Source organism: Athene noctua, chromosome 6 (genome assembly GCF_965140245.1).
Source record: "Athene noctua chromosome 6, bAthNoc1.hap1.1, whole genome shotgun sequence".
NCBI classification, from domain to species: domain Eukaryota; kingdom Metazoa; phylum Chordata; class Aves; order Strigiformes; family Strigidae; genus Athene; species Athene noctua.
Window position 1 is genome coordinate 15,773,832 of NC_134042.1, and position 21,558 is coordinate 15,795,389.

Genomic DNA, 21,558 nt, shown 5'->3' on the forward strand with positions numbered 1-21,558 from the left:
CTTGCATATGGTACTTAATCTGGAGATTTTAAAAAGTCCTTACAGAGTGGAGAAAAAATAACGCCATTATGCATTTGGGTAAATTGAAGTTCAGAAATTAAATACAATCTGAAAGATTGTATAGCTGTTACCAATACTCAAATCTATGTAAGATGTTATCAAATCACACTGCCTTCACAAGAAAATCACTGTAGAGTTTGACTTTATCAGGGACTTGTGTTTTCTTATGGAAGTGACTATCCTCTGCTTTGTATCTTCCTCCAAATCCCATTGCAACGGAAAGCTCTTTACGTGCAGATTTTCCCCTTTCAAGAAGGAGAAAGCTCATACACCCCAGCAGTACTCTCTGCACCTGTATGTTTGTTGTCAGTAGAAAAGGCCACAGGCTGGGCAGTGATTGGGAATAAAGAGGAAAAACGGACAGGTTGAGGGAAAAGAGATATATGCAGTCATCCTTCAGCCTTCCTGATCATCTAGACCCCACACATACATCCTCCTTGGTAAAAACAAACTTGGTGGATTGATACAGGGAACGCTTAAGGTGTCTTGAGAACTAGAGAGCAAACAATGAGGTAGGACTACAAACATGCTCCAGTACCAGAAGTAGATGTGGATGTACCTTTGCACAAGTCAAAAAAAAAAAAAAAAAAAATCACACTAATCACACTTTGGATTAAAATGATTTCTTAGGAAACTAACATTTCATTTGTGCCATGCACAGCACCTGAGAGACGTGGTTCCCTGAAGTCCAGTTGTTTGAAAAGGCTTTTATCAAGGTCAGGTTAATGGGCCACAACTCAGTAAAACTCTTTATAGAGCAATTTAAATGGATTGTATCTCTCCTTCCCCCACAAGAAAATCCTGTCCAGAGGAAACTGTTTAGGAATGAGTTTCCTTTCTACTAGTTTATAGAAAAGCAACAATGGCAGCTAGAGACACTTTATGAGAGGCATTCCATAAATCCAAACCAATTAGTGCAGAAAAGTAGGCAAGCAGAGTTTGTGTGTACATTCTAAAAATGTCCATTAGCACACATCTGGAAACAACAGCCAAATGAATGGACTCAAAAGGCAGTTGACCATCCTGCTGTTGTCTCACCTCCCAAAATGGAGCAGCATATCTGTTTATTTTCTTTTAGTGCAATGCATACAAATTCCATATATTAAAAAACATTGCTAAGACTACAAAGTCAAGAACTCTCTTTCATATTAAGGGAGGGAGGGAGAAATGCAAATGCATTTAAGACAGTTTTGCGAGGGAAACAGCAACAGAGGGCACTGGTTTGAGTAAGAAAATTAATGAAGGGAAAGCCTTCACAAGCCTGGGGGAATATACGAGATGGATTCAACACAGCATAAAGAATTCAAAGAAATCTCAATCCTGAAATATCAACATGACACTTAAATCAACAAATGTAAATAAATATCAAAGAGATCAAGCCTTTTCAGCCAAATTCTGACAGATTACTTTTGATTTTAAGAGTCAGTGCTAGTGGAAAGCAGACGTTCTGAAATATTTAAAACAAATCCCTAGAAATTAGGAACCTATGCGATATTAGGCAAATTTCCGATCAATCACTTCTTGCCTGTTTGTTTTATCCTAGCATTAACTTTTAGGGTAAGGTCCTATGTACTTTCAGGTAAGCCTGGGCAGATCACTCACCTTTCCTCACTGTGGTCCACTCTGACCTCAGAAGTAGTTAATTAATACTCATTGATTTTATGTTGCTGTATTTCTTATGTGAAATTATTGAGGCTGCTTACATCTCTAAACTCTGACTTACATTTATGCTAAGCATATGTTCCTAATTTAACTGTCAATAATTTTATTATTTATGCTACAGATTCATCTTAAAGAAGGACCAGGAATTCCTTAGAGGACCTTAAAGATAGGAGAGGGTGATCTTGCCCATGGTGACACAGAAATGTGTGATAACTTGAGAATAAAAGTAATGAAATAAGGCTGCTGATTACTTATCCAATGTCAAGACTAGAAGTGCAAGTGGGATAAAAGCATTTGATACTACTTTTGACTTGCCTTTTCTGAATCAGCCATTTCACCTCAGGCAAGCCTTGTTTGGTGGTGTTCTGGCTATACCCTTTATTAGCATAAGAGGCTATAACAGTAGTCAGTGACTGCACTAGCTTTGTGCAGCCACAAAGTCTTCCCCAAGCAGAGGACAACTGAGTTGCTTAGGTAGCAGAAAGGTGGACAGATGGCCAAAAAGCTGACCTAAAGAGACAAGATACAAGGAAGCCGAGAGAAGCTGAGATTCTGCTTTGCAACATCAGACACAACAGGACATTCAGGAGGCAGTACTAGTGTCAGAGCTCCAAACTCTCAGTGTCTTAATGATGGCAGTAGATGCTCCCAATGGCAGTGGACAAAACAGGACTTTTTACAACAGAAAAAAATAAAAGTTCTCCAAGCAGTTTGTTAGTGCAGTTCTTCCTATAGTAATGAATAACAGTCACAGGCAATGACTCCAATAAAAATAAACCATCACTGCACACACATGTGGATAGGCTTACTCCCAGAGGAGACATTCAATACTTGCAAAGGAAAGAAATGGAAGGAAAACAAACAAAAGGAGGAGATAGAAATGAAAACCAAGAGTCTTTTAAGAATAGAGGAGAATCAGGGGAGTGGATGAGTCCAGAAAAAAGGACACTTTCCAAATCTCAAGCCCTGCTATACCTGACTGGCTTCAGATCTTGCTTCTAAAGAGCAACACATCTATAAAGGACTTTTTCATAGTGCATAATGCCAGGACCTGAGAATCAGGATACATGAGTTTTCTTCCTAACTTTGCCAATGTTTTTTTGAGCAATTATATGAAAATCATGTAGCATTCCTTTGCTTCAGTCCAAAATCAGGCATGGTAATAGACATCTGCAGCAACTTCACTGTACTAATTCTCTGCCAGATAGGCACAGCTGCAGAGGTACCCTGCTTTCCCCTACCCAGTGGGTACAGCAGAAGATCAATAAGCAACACCTCTGCTATCTGTCTTCTCAAATATTCAGTGGGGTCAACTCCTTCCCCTCTCATAAAACCAGAACAAAGGCACGTGTTTTGGCTGTGCCTATGGAGGCAGTTGCTAGCAACAGATAACCAGTCTGCAAATTGTTTCAGTCCTTGTGGTGTGCCAAACATTGGATTTCAAGTGAGAGAGCTCAGCATGTAATATGTACTGCCATTTGGACGTGGTTTTAGCTTTAGGCACTATAATGAGGAGCTCTGAACATCCTTGGACTAAGCAAACATAACTTCAGTGGAAGGAAACCATCAAAACCTCAAATGAGTATCAATCACAGACAACAAAAGCAAAACTTTCCAAGGTGAACTGTCCTGAATGCAGTAGGCCATGTCTAACACAATGCTGCTTTTGCCTAGCTGTTCGCTCCCAGACTGCAAGCAGATCCCTGAACCCTCTAACCAAGTGCCTTAACATAACAAAAACTTCAGTGGCAGGGAACTGCACTGCCCAGGCAATCACTGGGTGACTTCAAGTTTCAACTGGAAAAGCAAATTCAATCCCAGATGTTTATCCAAATTGTGTCTGAACTGCAGCAACCTGGCCAGAGAACTGCACAAAAACAGGCTGCCTCCAGTATACTTCCACTGAAGCCAGACTTCTAATGCAAGCTCCCCAGCGTGAAATATGGGCTATGCAGGGCCAGTCGGCTCCCTTCTGCTCATGTAACACCAGACCCTGCGAAATTCCTCTTCCCAGAAGCGCTTTCTGTCTCCCTGCCACGTACCTTATTCCCTATTTTGTAAAATGAATTTTGTCGTCTTTCCTGTTACCAAGTCTCTCCTAATTTTCCCAGTGGAGAGTCCTCTAGAGGCCAGGAAACTTCACAAGAGCTTGGCCATGATTATTTCCTATGCTATAACACTTTTGAGGCCCAAAGCCCTGGTAATTGTCCAATGTGAAGGGTAATTTAGGAGAAAATGCTTGTAGCTTTTACTAAGCAGGAAAGCGGCCAGCCAGCCAGCGTGTCCTGGTTACCACAATGAAAGTACCAAGAAAAGGGATCTGAGGATGGTGCTGTGGCTGGATAAAGCAGTTGGGTAGCATAAAAACAGCCTCCTAGGGGAATTCTCCTATGTGACAGCTTGTGGTCACTCATCAGACTTATAGCACACTGTTAGTGAGAAGAACAGAAAATAAAGTTTATTTAGCTTTTCAGTCTTTCACACTGTTCTGTTTGACTTTGGTTCTGGAAATAAGAAAAGGGCTGAGGATACAATTCTTATTTATGACACATATTGGAACACTGCCTTATCCCTGCGATCATGCATACCCAATCAGGAAGGACTCCTACGGGAGTACCAGTACAATAGCACCAGAGTAGTTCTCCTCAGAATACATGGCTGCTTCCACCCAGCCTGCCAGATTTGCCTGGAAGAGAGAGGACCAGCTGGGAGGACAGCATGGAAGCCCAGCAGCTGCACACTTTCTCCCCCCCAGAAGCACATGCCCAGATAGAGAGGTCGTGGGCTCCACTGCCCACATGGCTGCAGAGGCAGGGATCCAAACAGCATCCAGCCCTCAGCACTGCACAGAGTAGACCAGCTTTGTGTAATTCACCAGCACAACATAAGGAATACACATTCTTAAGTATTGCCATCATGATTTATTACTTTTATTATTCTTCAGAGCTCTATGAATCTTCCCTGAAAGTGTTCAAGACCAGGTAGGACAGGGCTTTGAGCAACCTCATCTAGTGGAAGGTGTCCCTGCCAATGGCACTTCTACTCCAAACCAGTCTATGATTCTATGATTCTTTATGACAGTTTCAATAACATATTTATCTTCTACAGATAAAAAAGTATTCGCTGTAAATTCAACCTCAAAGCCCATTTCTAATGTGTCTCAAATCTTTATTTAGCTAATACTCCTTCCTTCTTTCACTTTCTTTTGGCTTTCTAAACGGTGAAAAAGCTCAACATCATTGATTATAATTTGAAAGAGAATTAATCCATTGTAAAAGAGCATCACAAGTGTGCTCTCCCCATCCTGCATTCACTGGTTTTGGGCATCAGTAAAAATAACAGTGTCCTTCATACTTCCTTGATGTAAAGGCATAATCCTAAATTCCCAGAATTGGGCCAAACAGACTGGGATTCAACCAAGGCCTAGACCACAGCATAAATATTTTTCACCCACAATAGTGGCTGCAAAACGCTTTTGACATGAAACAAACAAAAACTCTTTACAAGTTTTTTCATGTGTTCACTTTGTTCTGATCCTAAAAGCAAAGCCCCTGGAGACAAGCTAACACAACAGTGCTAAATTCACATGCAAGAGACAGCAATATTATCTTACGTAAAGCCTCAGTAGAATATATTTTAGAGTCCACTGGGCATCACGTAACGAGGACAAGAACAAGAAAAAGCTAACAGACCTGCGAGCTAGTACACACAGATGCAATGCATGTGCTTTTCGAATACTGTCATGCTTTACAAGTATTAAGAAAAGATGATAGATTTAACTTAAAATGTAATTTCAAACTTTCTACAAGACACAGAATTTCACTAGGAAGGACATTATTAGGAGGGATTTTACCAAGGAGGTGGACAACAATGTGTTCATAGAAAGTTTAATGGCCAACATCATCTGTATTGTTGAATGTACAACTGTTGAATGAGAGTCCTAGAAAAACTTTTCCCTAACAGACAAGAAATGTTTCAGGAGACTTCATTTACATTTCTAGAGGGTAGTGGATCCCCACCAATCCTCACCAAGTAAAGGCAAACATGCTTGTTCCAGCACATGGCATAGATGCACTAAAGGCTGGACTGCCCTTCAGGACCTGAAACACTGCTTTATAACCATCAGATCTGAAATTTTTGATGACAACACACCTCAGATAACCATCAGCAGGTTAATAAACCTTTTTATGTTAGAGAAGAAACAGAAGCAAAGATCAGACATCGTCATGCTTTTCACAAAATTACTGGGAGTAGCATTTACGACTCTTAGATATTCTCTTGCATGGATATTATGCTTAAGAAATTCAGATTGGTCTACGTGCATTAGAGATCTTAACTACATGCGAACTTCAGAAAAATTATTTTGTGATGTTCAAAGGGTGAGAATGTAGGCATAGCAAAGAAAATTAACAACTCTAGGAAAAACAGTGAAAAAAATCTCACCACCTCTTCTTTCCTGCAGCAGCACCCAAATGGCAACCTTTGTTACATTTCTTACAGGAATCTGTTTGGCTTTTTGTTCTACATTTTATACCATTAATTTAGATGAGTAAGAAACCCCTTGAATTTTTTTATTTTATCTTTTTAGCTTGCTTTGTGATTTCAAATAAAGACTGAGAGGGCCATTATAAAATCACAAGTGAGAAGTAAGACAAAATGTATGAAAAAAGAAGAAAAAAGTAGTTTGTTGTTTTTGATAGAAGATAGAAACATCAACACAAGTTAAGAGGGGATTAGGTGACTTTCTGTCCGTACCTTGAGATGACAATGGGTACAGAGTTTTATATTATATTATGATTAGACAGATAAATAAATAGTCACAATAACAGAAAGAACTTTGCTGACATACAGTGAAGAACAAACACACAATCTGGACCAAAAACATCAATTTGCTGAGTAAAACAGCAGTGCTGGCGCAGGCCAGCTTTAGACAAGGCTTTATTGGCTCAGAACCCGAGCCAAAACTCTTGGACCGCTGTCAGCTCTGCACAAGGCCGATTCAGGTGTCTTTGCAACCTAACCTCCATAGCTTCCAGTCTGATGCTGTGGAGCATGTAAACACCCAGAACTGCAGAGACATCTGCACAGCCAAATTAAGTCAAATGGCAGAAAAAGTCAAGGTTGACTGTTCACTCAGGACTAGTGCAAGAACTTCTGCTAGAGACTCAGGGCTCACTTGTAGGAAATGGCTGATAAGGGAGACCATGAGCCATCACTGTGATGCAAATGTGAAAGGGCCTTGCAAGCCCAAGATAAAACAAATGGGCTCTTTCCAGTGAACAACCTCAGTATTGTAGCCTAGGTCTGTCACTTTTTTTTTTTTTTATGAGACAGGGGCATTTATTGATGAGTTACCTGGTTAGTTATTTCCAATTTAGTGTTGCTCCAGTATGATTACTCAAGGAAGAAACCATTCATTCACCAAGCTTCACTTTACAGTACTTCCTACCCGCATCTGGAAAGTTGAATCAATCCATCAATCATGAGTCTGTCAGAGACACTGAACTTCAACACGGATTGAAGAATTTACTGTTTTCTGTTAATATGTATCCAAGGACATACCTCTCCCTAATCAAAGTACAGCATAAATACTATATGTGAGAGCTGGAAGCAGGGTGGCTCAGGTAGTCATTTATATTACCTTTTACCTTTTAGTCACAAGTATCTTCCAATGTTTCCACAATGTGGGTATAATACATTACCATCTCCTGGACACAGCCTTTCCATTCCTGACTGAGCAGATGTCCTAATATCCCATCATATTTTTCCAACAGTTACAACCATCAGTCCAGGGGATGGCAATATTATGACAATTACATATTTTACTACCTTCTTGACACAATATGATGGGTAGATGTGATAAAATTGGCCAGGCAGCTCCCAACAGGTCATCAACATTGGACACCATCAAAACCCCCTCCGTTTTAAGGTGCAGTCCGTCTCAGGCAGTCTCATGTCAAAATTGTCTTTATTCCTTAAAGTGGGTCAGTAGTCTGTATTCAGTTTCTGAGCAGTTAAGAGGGTTTCTTCTTTTTTGGCCTGTTTTTAGATCACAGCTGAGGGCACTGATACCATAGACAGGAATTACAAAGATCAAAGATCAGAAAGTTTATATAGAACAAACCCCTCTAGATTAATCAATCCTACCCAGGGTAGATATACTAATAAAGCTGAACCAAAGAAAACACACTACTTTCTGTACAGCAGATTCTGAATGCCACTCACTGGCTGTCATTCTCCTGTGTTGTCAATCTAGAACATGACAATTACATTAGATTCATAAAACAAGCAAAAATTCAAGTTCAGATTATAATATCCTAGATATACAAACTCCTGAGATGATTCTCCTTTAATATACCTAGAGCATCATAAAAAGTTCTAATGCTTGAACATGGGTATCACATCTGATCCCTACCTTTTCACAGAAGATATGATGCATTTTGCTCGCTGAAGTCAATATGCCTCCAAGCTTTAAATATACTATACCCCAAGACAGACTTATCAGAACTTTTCTGAATAACAAACACTTAAATTTGAGTTAAGCATTTTAGTTTGCTTGTTTTCAATTAAAAAAAAAAAAAAACACACAAAAAAAAAAAAAAAAAAAAAACAGAGAAAAAAGAGGATCTGGTCGAAGGCAGAGGGATTTGCCATGGCATTACAAGGATAAACAACTCTGGTCATTGCCACTCTGATGTTAGGAGAAACGACATTTCAGATATTGATGAGAGAATCTGCCCTAGGTTAATTCCATGCTGTTTTGAGGGGAAAACTCATACTGAAGTCCAATCAAAATCAGAAAAGTTATTCTGTATAAACAGGATGGGAATTTGTGTTCATTCCCTCTCTGCAAAGGGGCTTAAGCTTACAAACAGAGCATTCTTCAGACAACTCAGACCAGAGCCTGAAAGTCATATCTGGTTCTTTCTCTCTCCCATTTTTAGGCTGTTTTAGTGACTGTAAATACACTGTTTGTAAAGGGCGTTGGATTAACAACGTCACAGACTGAAGTTCTCTGTTTATACTCAGAACAGATTTTGTTATAGTAATCTTACCTCTCCTATCCTGACCTTTAAATGGCTCCCAATAAAGAACAGGAGACTTAGTCCCAGTTCCTGAGAATCTGCTGATGAACATGAAGGTGCATAATTATCAATTAGACCAAGGCAAAAGGCCTTTTTCCCAGTTACAGAACTGAGAAAATATGTAAAAATTAAAACAATAATATCATTGTGACTGGGTAAGTCTCACTAAGGTAATAATTCTATTTTCTGTGGTATGTTTGGAAGAGGAGAAAAAAAATAGTGTTGGTAACAGTAGAAATGAAGATGTTGCATTAACCAGTATGGAAGGTAGGAGGCTAGACAAGCATTTTAATTGTCTAAAAATTTAAGTGCTTGATACTCACTTTATTGGGAAGTTGCAACTTGAAACAGTGTTGATGTCTGCAAAGAAGAGAGACATAGGAATGCAAGATGACTTCTAGGGCAGAGGCTTAGAAAAATCAGCTATGGTATCAACAGAAACTGGAAACAAGGAAGCAGAGAGTGAGTTTTGCCATAAAGCTCAAGCTACAGTCCAGGTTTCATTAACCTTATATTAACAGTGAACACTGATGAAGAAAAGTTTATGGCATGCTAAGGAAAAAGATTCAGGAAAGAAGTCAGTGATCACAGTTTAAAACTAGTTCAGCAGGTGAGTTGATCTACATAGAAAACTGGAGAGGGAAGCAGAAGGAGGACCTTCACAGCTGAGAAAGTACATATAACAGGGAGGTACAAAGACTTCTTAAGTGCCTGAAACAGAGGCAGTAAAGGCTCAGCAAGATCAAACTCAGTGGCACATAAGTGGCAGTGAAGAGACTCCAGCTCTGCTCCCAGCTGCAAAGGATTTACTCTGGCCAGTTACTTCTGTATGACTCAGTTATGAACACCTAGCATGGGCATTGCAGAGATCAGGCAGCACAGCAAATGCTTGCATAGTAATTAAAAAATATAATATAATATGAGATGGTTAACTCATAACTGGTGTAGGTTAGAGCAACCAAAGAGGAGTCTCTGAGAGCTGACTGGCCTATCAAAGCTACCTAACAAAAAGTACCCACCTCTGCCACCAGCCTTGGCAGGAAGACTCGGTATAACTTAATGACTGGGTTTGCCTCTGCCTCAGAGAGGCTTCTGCTTCTCTGTTTAGGATGCTTTGAACTCAGATCTATGAGTCTGAAGTTTGTGCAGCTGCTGCTATATTTTGTCAGTCTGACATTAGAATAATCTTTATTAAGAAAACTTGCAATGCTTATTAAAAAAAGGAAAGAGAAGAAGATGAATTATTTAAAGGTTTTCTTCTGTTTCCTTTAATTTCTATTTAGATTCTTAGATAACAAATTGATTAGTGTTATATAAGCACCTGAGTAAATGAATTCTTGTTCAAGAACGATGGAAACGTTTTTCTCTATATAAAAGCATTCTGTTAAGAGGAGAGGGCCATAAATCCAGTCCCATTTAATGTAGACAGGGCTACGGTGATGTTTATATTGTATGACCATCCCCCACAAGTCCATTAAGAAGGAAGCTTACTGCAAACAGAGACATGAACAAACACCAAGTCAGGAAAGAAAGTGACCTAGTGATGTTTGAGCTCCAAATACTTGTTAATGAACCTCCTCTATTTTTTATAGCATCCTTTCATTTGGCACTTTTGCTGGATTAGGTCAGTATCATACTGTGTTGATAATCATCTGTTTATGCTACAGTTGTGTATTGTGTCCAGTTTCATCCTGTTCACATACAACTCAAGTTCATAGTGCTGCTTATGCTTGTATATGATATGTGGATAAGCAAAAGATTTCTGTCTTAAGGGTTATCAGTCTAGAGCCTTTTTAATCAGAAAAAAACCCCATAAACTTATTTATGTATTTTAAAGGATGTGGTTTGTACACATGCATGGAAATTTGAGGCCGTAACAGCCTTTCATTGTGTCTTGATTCAAAATACTTGAACAATAGCAGAGATGAGGCAGAAGTTTCTGAAGTAAACTGTGTATCCTAGAAAAAACAGCACTTCTTTAAATGTAAGGGTTTGCAGAATTCAAATTCAGATATTTGCCCCTGCAGCCTTTCCACAGCTATAGCTTCAAAAGCAGCACACTGTAATGGAGGCCCATAAAAAATTAATCTCACCTGAAAAAAATCTACTTTTCTAGAAACTCCCTCTCTCTTGCATGACTCCATACCATCATTGTTATCTTAAAAAAAAATAATTAAAAAAACCTCTCTTTGTGTTTTCACAGAGCTGATTTTCTGTATGATAAGCACATTATATAATAAGATGGCTTAGGGCAGATACACACTTTTCACTATTTCCATTTTAAAACAACTCAACAGCCACATCCCTTTTCCATCACTGCTTACTGGACCTCGTTATCCATTGCCATCTGCAGATTTTCTCATGTCTAAACACTTGAAAAAAAAAGTATTGTACTATGTACATAATCTGCATTACTGTACAAGGCACATGATTTATGTAGCGTATAGAGACAGGTTTTCCCAACACGGATCACAGCTGCTGAATGACACTTCATTTGTCTTAATACTTCTGCTAAAACCCCCCACACAGAGCTTTCTTCTGTACTTGTTAAGGGTACTGTGACATCTTTTTCTGAGGCTCCCCAAATTCTAGCTCAGCAGAATACAATGTAAAGAGCAATACTTCTTGCCTCACACTTAACGATGGGCAACCTTCACTCATTCTCAGTCACCTCCTTTGGTCAGACGCTGATTTCACTGCCCAGTTCTCTATGGGCTCTTGCTTGCCCCACTGTGACAAAGACTGAACTAGCTTCTCCTCTGTTCTCACTGAAATACGTGAAAAGCTTTCTGTCTGCATTTCTCAACACTAGTAGCCATCTCCATTCTCCTCACCTGGCTCCAAAACTATGTTTAAGACTATTAAAAATATTTTTTCATTGCATTTTCTTCTTCTCCATTTAGTAGGTAGCTAAAACTTTTACAGCATTAATAGAAGAAAACACACCTATGCTGTCTGTATTTTATTTGTATTAGGCCTTATTCCCTCCATCTTAGAGTGATTTCAGTACATGTTCGGTCTGATTACATTTCATTGCCTCTTCTTTCTCCCCAGCAAACATTACCACCTCACTAAAGTAATTAGAACCCTTTATAGTATGAGGCTACAATCTTACATTATGTTTTGACACATAAAATTTGGATGACATTTCCAAACTTCATTACTGTACTTGCTATCCTCCAGATTATTAAGGCAAAATTTAGACAGTGTTAACCCCAGATAGTAGTACTTGGTGTATGTTTTTTTTCCACTGCCTACTTGCTTTGTTTGAAACAGGTTTATTTTCTGTGGTTTATTTGCTTCCCTTTTTTATAGATTAAAACCTCACCTGGTGTTATCTTGAAAGCAGAACAGCTATTCAACAGCTACAGAGTCCACATAACAACTACCTTTAATGTTTTACAGGGAGAGATAAATCTGGTCTCACTTATGCTCTGAAACCATTATGACTGCAGCAAGTTACATTATTTCTATTTTTAATATATTTTCTCAATGACTGGTAGAGTTACAGCCAAACATCTGTACAATTTGAAAGAACTGCTTCACTAAAATTATAACAAATTTAAGGTAAAGAATCATGGCAGTTGGTCTTAGCAAGTCACATAAATGTAAAACTTCATCCCCATTCTCCTTGGCTCTCTCCCAGCCCTTCTCCATGCCAGCAAGTACCATGGTTACTTCACCATCGCAGTTTTGGAATGCTTATTCAGGGCTTATTCATATGACAGTAAGCAGAGCAAGACAAAACAGCTGGTCTGTAACCAAGGACACACCAAAAGTTATGTCTGGCATTAGTCTGAATGAGAGGAGGGCTTTTTGTTTTGTTTTGTTTTGTTTTTTAAGAATGAGTCACCAGATACTTATGCATTTGAAACACTTTACCTGAAGCAGGAAAATTGCTGCACAACAGCTCACCTGGAACAGCTTGAAAGCTCCAGCCCACATCTCAATCCTAAAATAAGTTGTTCTCTGGGTACCCAGCCCCTTGAGCTGGAAGACAGGGACAAGGAGCAGAATGAAGCCCTCATAATCCAAAGGGAAATGGTTAGAAACCTGCTACAGCACTTAGACACAGACCAGTCTATGGGGCTGGATAGGATCCACCCAAGGGAGCTGCCCGGGGTGCTCACCAAGCCACTTTCCATCATTTATCAGCAGTCCTGGCTGACCAGGGAGGTCCCAGTTGCCTGGAGGTTAGCAAATGTGACACCCACCTACAAGAAGGGCCGGAATGAGGATCCAGGGAACTGCAGGCCTGTTAGTCTGACCTCGGTGCCAGGGAAGGTTATGGAGCAGATCAGCTTGAGTGCCATCACATAGCACGTACAGGACAACCAGATGATCAGGCCCGGTCAGCACGGGTTTATGAAAGGCAGGTCCTGCCTGACAAACCTGATCTCCTTCTGTGACAAGATGAACCACTCAGCAGATGAGGGGAAAGGCTGTGGATGTTGTTCGGAATTTAGTAAAGCCTTTGTCACCATTTCCCACAGCATTCTCTTGGAGAAACTGGCTGGCTTCGACAGGTGTACTCTTTGCTGGTAAAAAACTGGCTGGATGGCTGCACCCAAAGAATTGTAGTGAATGGAGTTAAATCCAGTTGGCAGCCTGTCACACATGGTGTTCTCTGGGGCTCAGTATTGGGCCCAGTTCTGTTTCATATCTTTATCAATGATCTGGACATGGGGATCAAATGCACCCTCAGTAAGTTTGCAGATGACACCAAGTGGGCAGGAGTGTTGATCTGCTCGAGGATAGGGAGGCTCTGCAGGGGGATCTGGACAGGCTGGATGGATGGGCCAAGACTAGTTGTATGAGGTTCAAGAAGGCTCAGTGCCGGGTCCTGCAGTTGGGTCACAATAACCCCATGCAACACCACAGGCTTGAGGAAGAGTGGCTGGAAAGCTGCCTGGCAGAAAAGGACCAGAGAATGCTGGTCAACAGCTGGATGAATGTGAGCTGGCAGAGTGCCCAGGTGGCCAAGAAGGCCAGTAGCATCCTAGCTTGTATCAGAAATGGTGTGGCCAGCAGCACTAGGGATGTGACTGTCCCCCTGCACTCAGCACTGGTGAGGCTGCTCCTCGAATACCGTGTTCAGTTTTGGGTCCCTCAGTACAAGAAAGACACTGAGGTGCTGGAGTGTGTCCAAAGAAGGGCAACAAAGCTGGTGAAGGGTCTAGAGCTCAAGTCTTATGAGGAGCGGCTGAGGGAACTGGGGTTGTTTAGCTTGGAGAAAAGGAGGCTGAGGGGAGATCTTATCACTCTCTACAACTACCTGGAAGGAGGTTGTAGCAAGGTGGGTGTTGGTCGCTTCTCGCAGGCAACAAGTAATAGGACAAGTGGAAATGGCCTCAAGTTGCACCAGGGGAGATTTAGAGATTGAATATCATGAAAAATTTCTTCACCAAAAGGGTTGTCAAGCATTGGAACAAGCTGCCCAGGGAAGTGGTTGAGTCACCATCCCTGGAGGCATTTAAAAAATGTGCAGATGTGACACTTAGGGACATGGTTTAGTGGTGGACTTGGCAGTGTTTGGTTAACATTTGAACTCAATTATCTTAAAAGTCCTTTCCAACCTGAATGATTCTATGATTCTAAATGCTCTTTCTTGAAAATACCACAGGAAAACACTGATTTGTTATAAAATAACACTTCTATGTGCACTTTCCATCTGAGAATTTCAAAACACATTACAGACATTAACACAGTACTATGAGTCTCACAAATCCCTTGAAAACTATAAAATAAACCAGGCCCATAGAAGTTGCCATACCAGATCTGTCCAGTGCCTCACTTAATCCAGCATCCTGTCCAACAGACAAGAATCAAACGTTAAATATAGCATGTCAACGTATTAAACCCTACCATGCTGTCCCCCAAAGACAGCTGAGCACACATGAAAAAGTAACCTTGGAGTCTGCTGACTCCACTTCAGGAAACAAGGATAATTATACACATAGGGGTAACCGAGATGTCTGACAGTTTCTAATGCAGCCCCGTTGGTTTTGGCCCAAACTCAAAGGGTCTGCATGTTTATGTATGGATTTCAGGAAAACAAAATGTCATGGTTAACTACTTACAAGAGTGCTTAGGGAGAACCAAGTATCAATATCTGTAAAGATAATAGCAAATTCCCTTTATGAACACATTTGTGAGAAACAATAAAATTTTCCCTGCATTCTCCCAAGCTCTTATGCCACTGTGCCACTGTGCCACTGTGGAAGTCATGAAGCTCACCCCCACTTCAGCAGCTACAGATTCCTACTGTTGTCCATGCTTATGGATTTTGGTGGCATAATGAATTTAAATGCAGACTAGAAACCTCATTCTGCCCTCCCCCAGGGGTGTTGCTTCTGTCCTGGAAGAAACAAAAAACAAAACACTGGCTTCTAGAAGAGGGCAAAAGAGGAAAGTTCATCTGTTTGTTCAGAAACCTGTTCCTATCCAAGCAATAAAGCACACCTAATTGATTTTAAGGCAGGCAGGATGTCCCAGAAATTTCATTACTTTGCTGAATTGGCTGCTGTTTTATTAATGTTCACCAAACATACGGAGGGTGGGGTGGAAAAAGGGATAGTTGGCTGAAAAAATGTCTGCTGGACAAACAAAATGAAGGAATCTTTTACTTAATATATTTCTAAAATCCATTGTAGGAATTCTGTGCTTAACTTCCCTAGGTTTGTTGCATACTCGTTCTGCCACCTGCTGCCCTGGCATTCCTCAAAGTTTCAGGAACAAGGACTACATCCCCGAGCTTTCCCAGAAATGAATACTGCATGACTAACAAGCATCTAGCAGCCCAGTGGCCTGTCCCATCCAGAAGATGCTATGGTTCTGGTAAACTGCTTGCTCAAATCCTCCTTAATGATTACATTATCACTTCATGTTTTGAAGAATACCACCCTTGGGCCTCATGGTCCAGTGCATCTCAAGAGGTGTTTTCTCTCTTGATGGGTAGAATTTCCCAGTGAGGAATAGCACACTGGTTCTAATACCATGGAAGTAGGTGTAAAGGAAGATCCTTCAGACTGTCACCACTGCCCCAGCTCCTCCAGGGGAAGAAAAGAAAGTAGAGCCAGGAAGAGAATCTTCAGGAAGTCAAATGACGGAAGAAAGAATGAAGTCAGAATAAAACAAACCATAGAATGGTTTGGGTTGGAAGGGACCTTAAGGATCATGTAATTCCATCCCCCCCTGCCATGGGCAGGGACACCTTCCCCTAGCCCAGGTTGCTCACAGCCCCGTCCAACCTGGCCTGGAACACTGCCAGGGAGGGGGCAGCCACAGCTGCTCTGGGCAACCTGTGCCTGTGCCTCACCACCCTCACAGGGAAGAATTTCTTCCTTATATCTAATCTAATTCTACCCTCTTTCAGTTTAAAGCCATTAGCCCTCATTCTATCATTCCCCGATCGAGTCCCTCCCCAGCTTTCCTGTACCCCCTTTAAGTACTAGAAGGCCACTATAAGGTCTCCCCAGAGCCTTCTCTTCTCCAGGCTGAACACCCCCAACTCCCTCAGCCTGTCCTCACAGGGGAGGTGCTCCAGACCCCCGGTCATCTTTGTGGCCTCCTCTGGACTTGCTTGAGCAGGTCCATGTCCTTCCTATGTTGGGGGCCCCAGATCTGGACACAGCACTGCAGGGGGGGTGTCACATGAGAGCAGAGTAGAGGAGGAGAATCCCCTCCCTCAACCTGCTGGCCACACTTCTCTTGATGCAGCCCAGGACATGGTTGGCTTTCTGGTTTGTGAGCACACATTGCTGGCTCAGAGTCAGTTTTCCATCTGTTAATACCCCCAAGTCCTTCTCTTCAGGGCTGCTCTCAATCCACTCATCACCCAGCCGTATCTGTGCTTGGCATTGCCCCAACCCATGTGCAGGACCTTACACTTGGTCTGGCTGAACTTCATGAGGTTTGCACAGGCCACCTGTCCACCCTGTCCAGGTCCCTCTGGATGGCACAGCCCTTCCCTCCAGCGTGTGGACTGCACCACACAGCTTGGTGTCATCAGCAAACCTGCTGAGGGTGCACTTGATCCCACTGTCACCCACAAAGATGTTAAACAGCACCAGTCCCAACACCCACCCCTGAGGAACACCACTCGTCACTGCTCTCCACTCAGACATTGAGCCATTGACCACAATTCTCTGACTGCGACCATCCACCAATTTTTTGAACAGTATTGATTCTGCAGGGTTACAAATTCTGAAAAGCAGGCAAAACTTGATTTTGCACTACTTTTCACCCGTCTCTGAAACAACTGTGTGCTTTCAGTAATTTCCTGGAGCAGAATTTCACTTTAAAACCAAGACTACACAGGTAATCACAGGCGCTTTTTTTTTTTTTTTTTTTTAATACAGTAATATGAGAATTTGTAAAAGTGATTACTGACTTGGGAATTTTTGGACCTCCAAGTTAAGCTTCCTTAAAAAGTGCTGATTTTCAATGCACTGATATCCAATACCTCCTGGCAGAACCACCTTACAATGACTGAAATGGCATCTCAAGAACTGAGGCACCTTTATTCACAATTCATTTCTGAAAGTGGGTATAAAGCAATTATGATACAACATATGTGTGTAAAACTACAGTAGTTTAACCAGTACAGTGCTGCTACAGGTAGGGTAATTCTAGATGCTTTCCTCTAACTGGAAACTGCACATCTAGCAGAAAGATTTCTATGACTTTAAGAAAAGAGAATTTATCTAAAAAAGGAACACAGATATCAGCAACAAGAAAATACTTACAGGACATCATGGACATATCCTATTTCATTCATGAACTTCACAGACATATCACTATTTATATCACCCTTCTGTTTAAACATTTACATTTAAACATAAACATACTTTTAACATTTACTTCAAGGTTGTTTTTCCTCACTGTATATTTAATTCTTCTGCTTAACTAAACCAAAATGAGCCCATGGCTTCACATGCAAGCAAGGTGGTACACCTGATACACCCAGCTAGGAACAGAGTAAAACTCTGCGCTTTTTTAAAGTAGATCATAATACAATTTTTATAACAGAGTTTTAAACACTTGAAAACAACATTTCATACACTTTCAATCTATTACTTCTCAAACAAAATCAGAAAAAAACACATTTAATATCTGAATGTTCTTTAGGAAAACTGCTCTCTCTTTCCACCACCAGATGAATGTTCTTAATCCTTTTTAGCCAACTTTGTGCATCATGAAGTAGCACAGAGCCCAGTTTCTGCCCTTTTCTCTTTGCCAACTCCACTTCTCATGTACCTCTAAAGTGATCCAGGAAATTTGTGAACAGCTTTGTATTTTGCACACACATGTAGAAAAGGAGAACTCATTACAGACCAGAATAAGAAGCAGAACATAGAGAACTTATGAGGGCAGCAGCAGTACGTTTTTATACAAGTCCAAAAGATGCCTTTTCTACTTGCATTTGACACACTTAACCTGCTACCTGGGAGTCCAGAGGACTACCACTGCTTCACAGTGCCCACTACTCACAGCAACAGAAATGCCATCATTACAATTTTACTTCTAATGAGCAGAATAAAACAGGATGGCTTCCTCTCCTCTGGCTCTAAGGAACGCAACCTAAAAGTGAGAAACCTTGTGTTATGGCAGTAAAACCAGGAGCACCAATTTGAACGCACATGAGTTGTCATGCTATAGGAGTAAGATGGTACAAATTCCACATAGCAATTTTTCTGTCAACTCTCTAATGGGCGGAAAATCAATAACATTAAGACTGAGGGTCACAGCCTTTGGAAAGAGTTACATCAATGCAAAAACAGAACAGACAAAGCCAAGAGAGATTATAACCACAGATATCCCAAGGGATAGATGAAATCATGGGTTATGATGTTTTTAAAAACAAAAAAAAGTTACTCCCTCAATCAAAGCCCAAGTGTCTCGTGTCCTAGTTTTTCTCATTTTTTTTTAAATTAAGAGTTGAAGACTGCAGTCAAAAATGCTACTGTATTTCACTCAAAAGCATGAAGTATCTTAGTGAAAAAGGGTAAGGTTTCTCCTTTTTGCAGGCATATTTCTGGAAAACTGGTACCATACTTACTGCTGAAAGTTAAGGTTGCTGGTGCAGGCAGCAAGCTTCCACTTGCAAACAGTAGCTGCAGAAGATAGAGTGCTCCCTGTCCTAAGTGTCACAGACAAAATTTGGCACAAACTGTGGAAGGGATGACAGCAAAACAATCATGACAGTGAAAGGACCAGCCTCCTACTCCTGCCCCAAAATCCCTGCACAGAAAAGCAATTTAAGGATTACCCTTCATCTCCACAACATGAAATGCACTAAAACCTCAAGAAACTTGTATGCATGTGCCAACAGGCCAATGCTAGGTCCTATGACTTGGATTAAGCCCATCTAACACAGGAAAGCACCAGAGGACTGGCTATCCCTGAAAAGCAAAGGACACTGACTGGCCCCCACCCCAAATAAGAAATTGGCTATAGAGTGCCAGGTTCTCAACACGTGTGGCATAACCACAGAGGCTGAAGGACACAGTTAGCCCATCTGACCAAGCACTGCTGGTGAAGCTTTATTTAAATTCTCTTTGTTGTTCTCACCTCTCTTGTCAGCAAGTCATGATATTGTAGTATAAGCCTGGTGTTGACGCTGTGACTCCATGTGTTGCCAAGGGCTGCTGTCACATAACCTGATTCCCTCTTCCCACTTCCAGAAGCTCCTGGAGATAAATATGAAACTGCATGAGGATTGCACAACAGAGAAGGGTTCGGCATGGAAATTCCAATCAGTCATCTCAGATAATTTCCTGAACTAGGTAATGACAATTGGTACTTAATTGATGGCACTGTCACATTCATTTCCTACCTGATTTATTTATACAACTGCAGTGTGAGTTCTCCATCTCACCCTCTGACACCTAGACAAAGTGCCAAGAATTAAGGATATGTTGCAAAATTGTACCTACCTTCTTGGAGAGACTGGTACATTTTTTAGGTATCTAGAAGTGCACCATGCATGGGGGACACTTGCCTTTTCCTCTTTAGATATTCTGCCCCCAAGCAAACCAGCTTTCTATGGGCACAGAGGAGAGGGAAGCAGAGTGACAGCGTATAATGACACAAGAAAAAGGGAAGCTAAAGGAGCAGAATGTGGTGCCACAATACCCTGATCTAAAAATGAGAATACTGCTTCATGCCACCAGGCATCCTGTACATTTTCTAATATTTGCAAATAAGGGAGCCATTCTGGTGTCTCTGAAATCATATGAAATTTATATGGCTTAAAGGAAATGCACTTTGCTGCAAATCAGCAATGACAACATAAAGAAGTGTTTCCAATAATGTCACATGATCCAGCTTGCTGAACTGCCATTGCACCTGAGCTTTCTTGTATTGAAACCAGAGACCCATACATACACACATACACATATGCAGGCAGGTAGGTGTCTGAGACCTTCATCTCTGTTATCACAAGCTCACAGGCAGATGGGTGACTTGTCTGTACTTCAAATGACACTTCAAGAACAGAGCAAGCCAGACAAACCAAAGAAATTCAGAAACGAAACTCCAGTTGTTATGTGGATATAAATGATCACGTACAAGCTGAAAATTGAACTGAGATTGACAGTCCGTACTGCTAAAAAGCTATGAATGAATGAGAGAAACTTATATTTAAAGTCAGGGAAATTCCTGTCATCTGTCAGGCAACAAACAAAATTGTTTCCCCAGGACAGTCATGAAATTCATGTCAACTAAGTCAGTTAAAGTTAGACCAGAGACATATTCTGCAATACACACTTTAGAGCAGCCTTATGTTTCTATCAAAACAATCAATAATACAACAGTTAATGTTGAAACTTAAATTATAAGTAGTAGGTTTTGGAAGCAATACTGTAATGAGATGATAATGTCATTGCATGGCCCAGTGGAGCTTCTGGAAAATTTGGGTTAAAACTCTTCATTGATTTTACATTTGCAAGGTTGTGGGTTTTTCTACTTTTCCCCCCAAGTATTCAGAACAAACCCATAATTTCTTTATTCACTAAAACTTTTATTTTGGAAAAATTCCCAGTCAAGGGCAAGACCAAAAGTGTTGGCATGCAGTAATAATCATTATTTGCAATCAATGAGAAGGGTACCTTATTAGACTGCATTAGGCAGAGAGGAGCAGGAGGCTGGAGAGAAGGTCCTGGAATGATTGCAGTGTGCTACAGGACTCAGCTAAAGAGCTCAAACTTCCCCCAGAGTAATACAAGATTCAATTAACATCAACTGGATTTGAAATAGGTCTTTAAATGTTTACGGTCTACAAAAGAAATGAGTGCAGCACTAGGTTCAAGCCAATAGTTTGACAAGAGTGTGGACTCTGTACTTGTCTGAATTACTTCCCACGTCATGAAAACTCACTGTGACATGCACAATACTCACTTCTCCAGAACACCATCTGTTCTAGTCTGAAAACAGGCTACAGTTGTGCCATCCAGTAGGGATGGATGCTTTTCTTTCCTCAAAACAAACATATTAGTGTCTGGATAAGCATCAAACTTCTACCTGAATAACTCATCACAGGATCACCTAACTGGAAGTTTCAGTATTAGGAATGCTATTCTGTTAATTAGTCTAACCTGTCTCTATTGGGAAGGTGGGTGTGCTGACAATAGTAATTTCTCTTCATCTACATTTTGGATTTAATTTGCTAGCTGGAGGAGAGAACAGGTTCAAGTGTTAAAGCAGGGTGCTGGGAGGTCTGTATTCCATTCCCTTAAAATTACTTAAACCA

The 21,558-nt window shown here is 40.9% G+C and overlaps 1 protein-coding gene across 5 annotated transcripts in view; it reads right to left on the reverse strand.

Annotated features, from left to right (window-relative positions):
* RAD51B (RAD51 paralog B) overlaps positions 1–21,558 on the reverse strand; it is a 446,199-nt gene that overhangs the window by 137,392 nt on the left and 287,249 nt on the right. For all 5 annotated transcript variants that reach the window (XR_012633866.1, XM_074909727.1, XM_074909731.1 and 2 more), the window contains one exon: positions 19,380–19,498. Coding sequence is in view for 4 of the 5 variants with exons in the window: in XM_074909727.1 (XP_074765828.1) it covers positions 19,380–19,498 (119 nt within the window). In the remaining variant the exon portion in view is untranslated. The remainder of the gene's footprint in view (positions 1–19,379; positions 19,499–21,558) is intronic.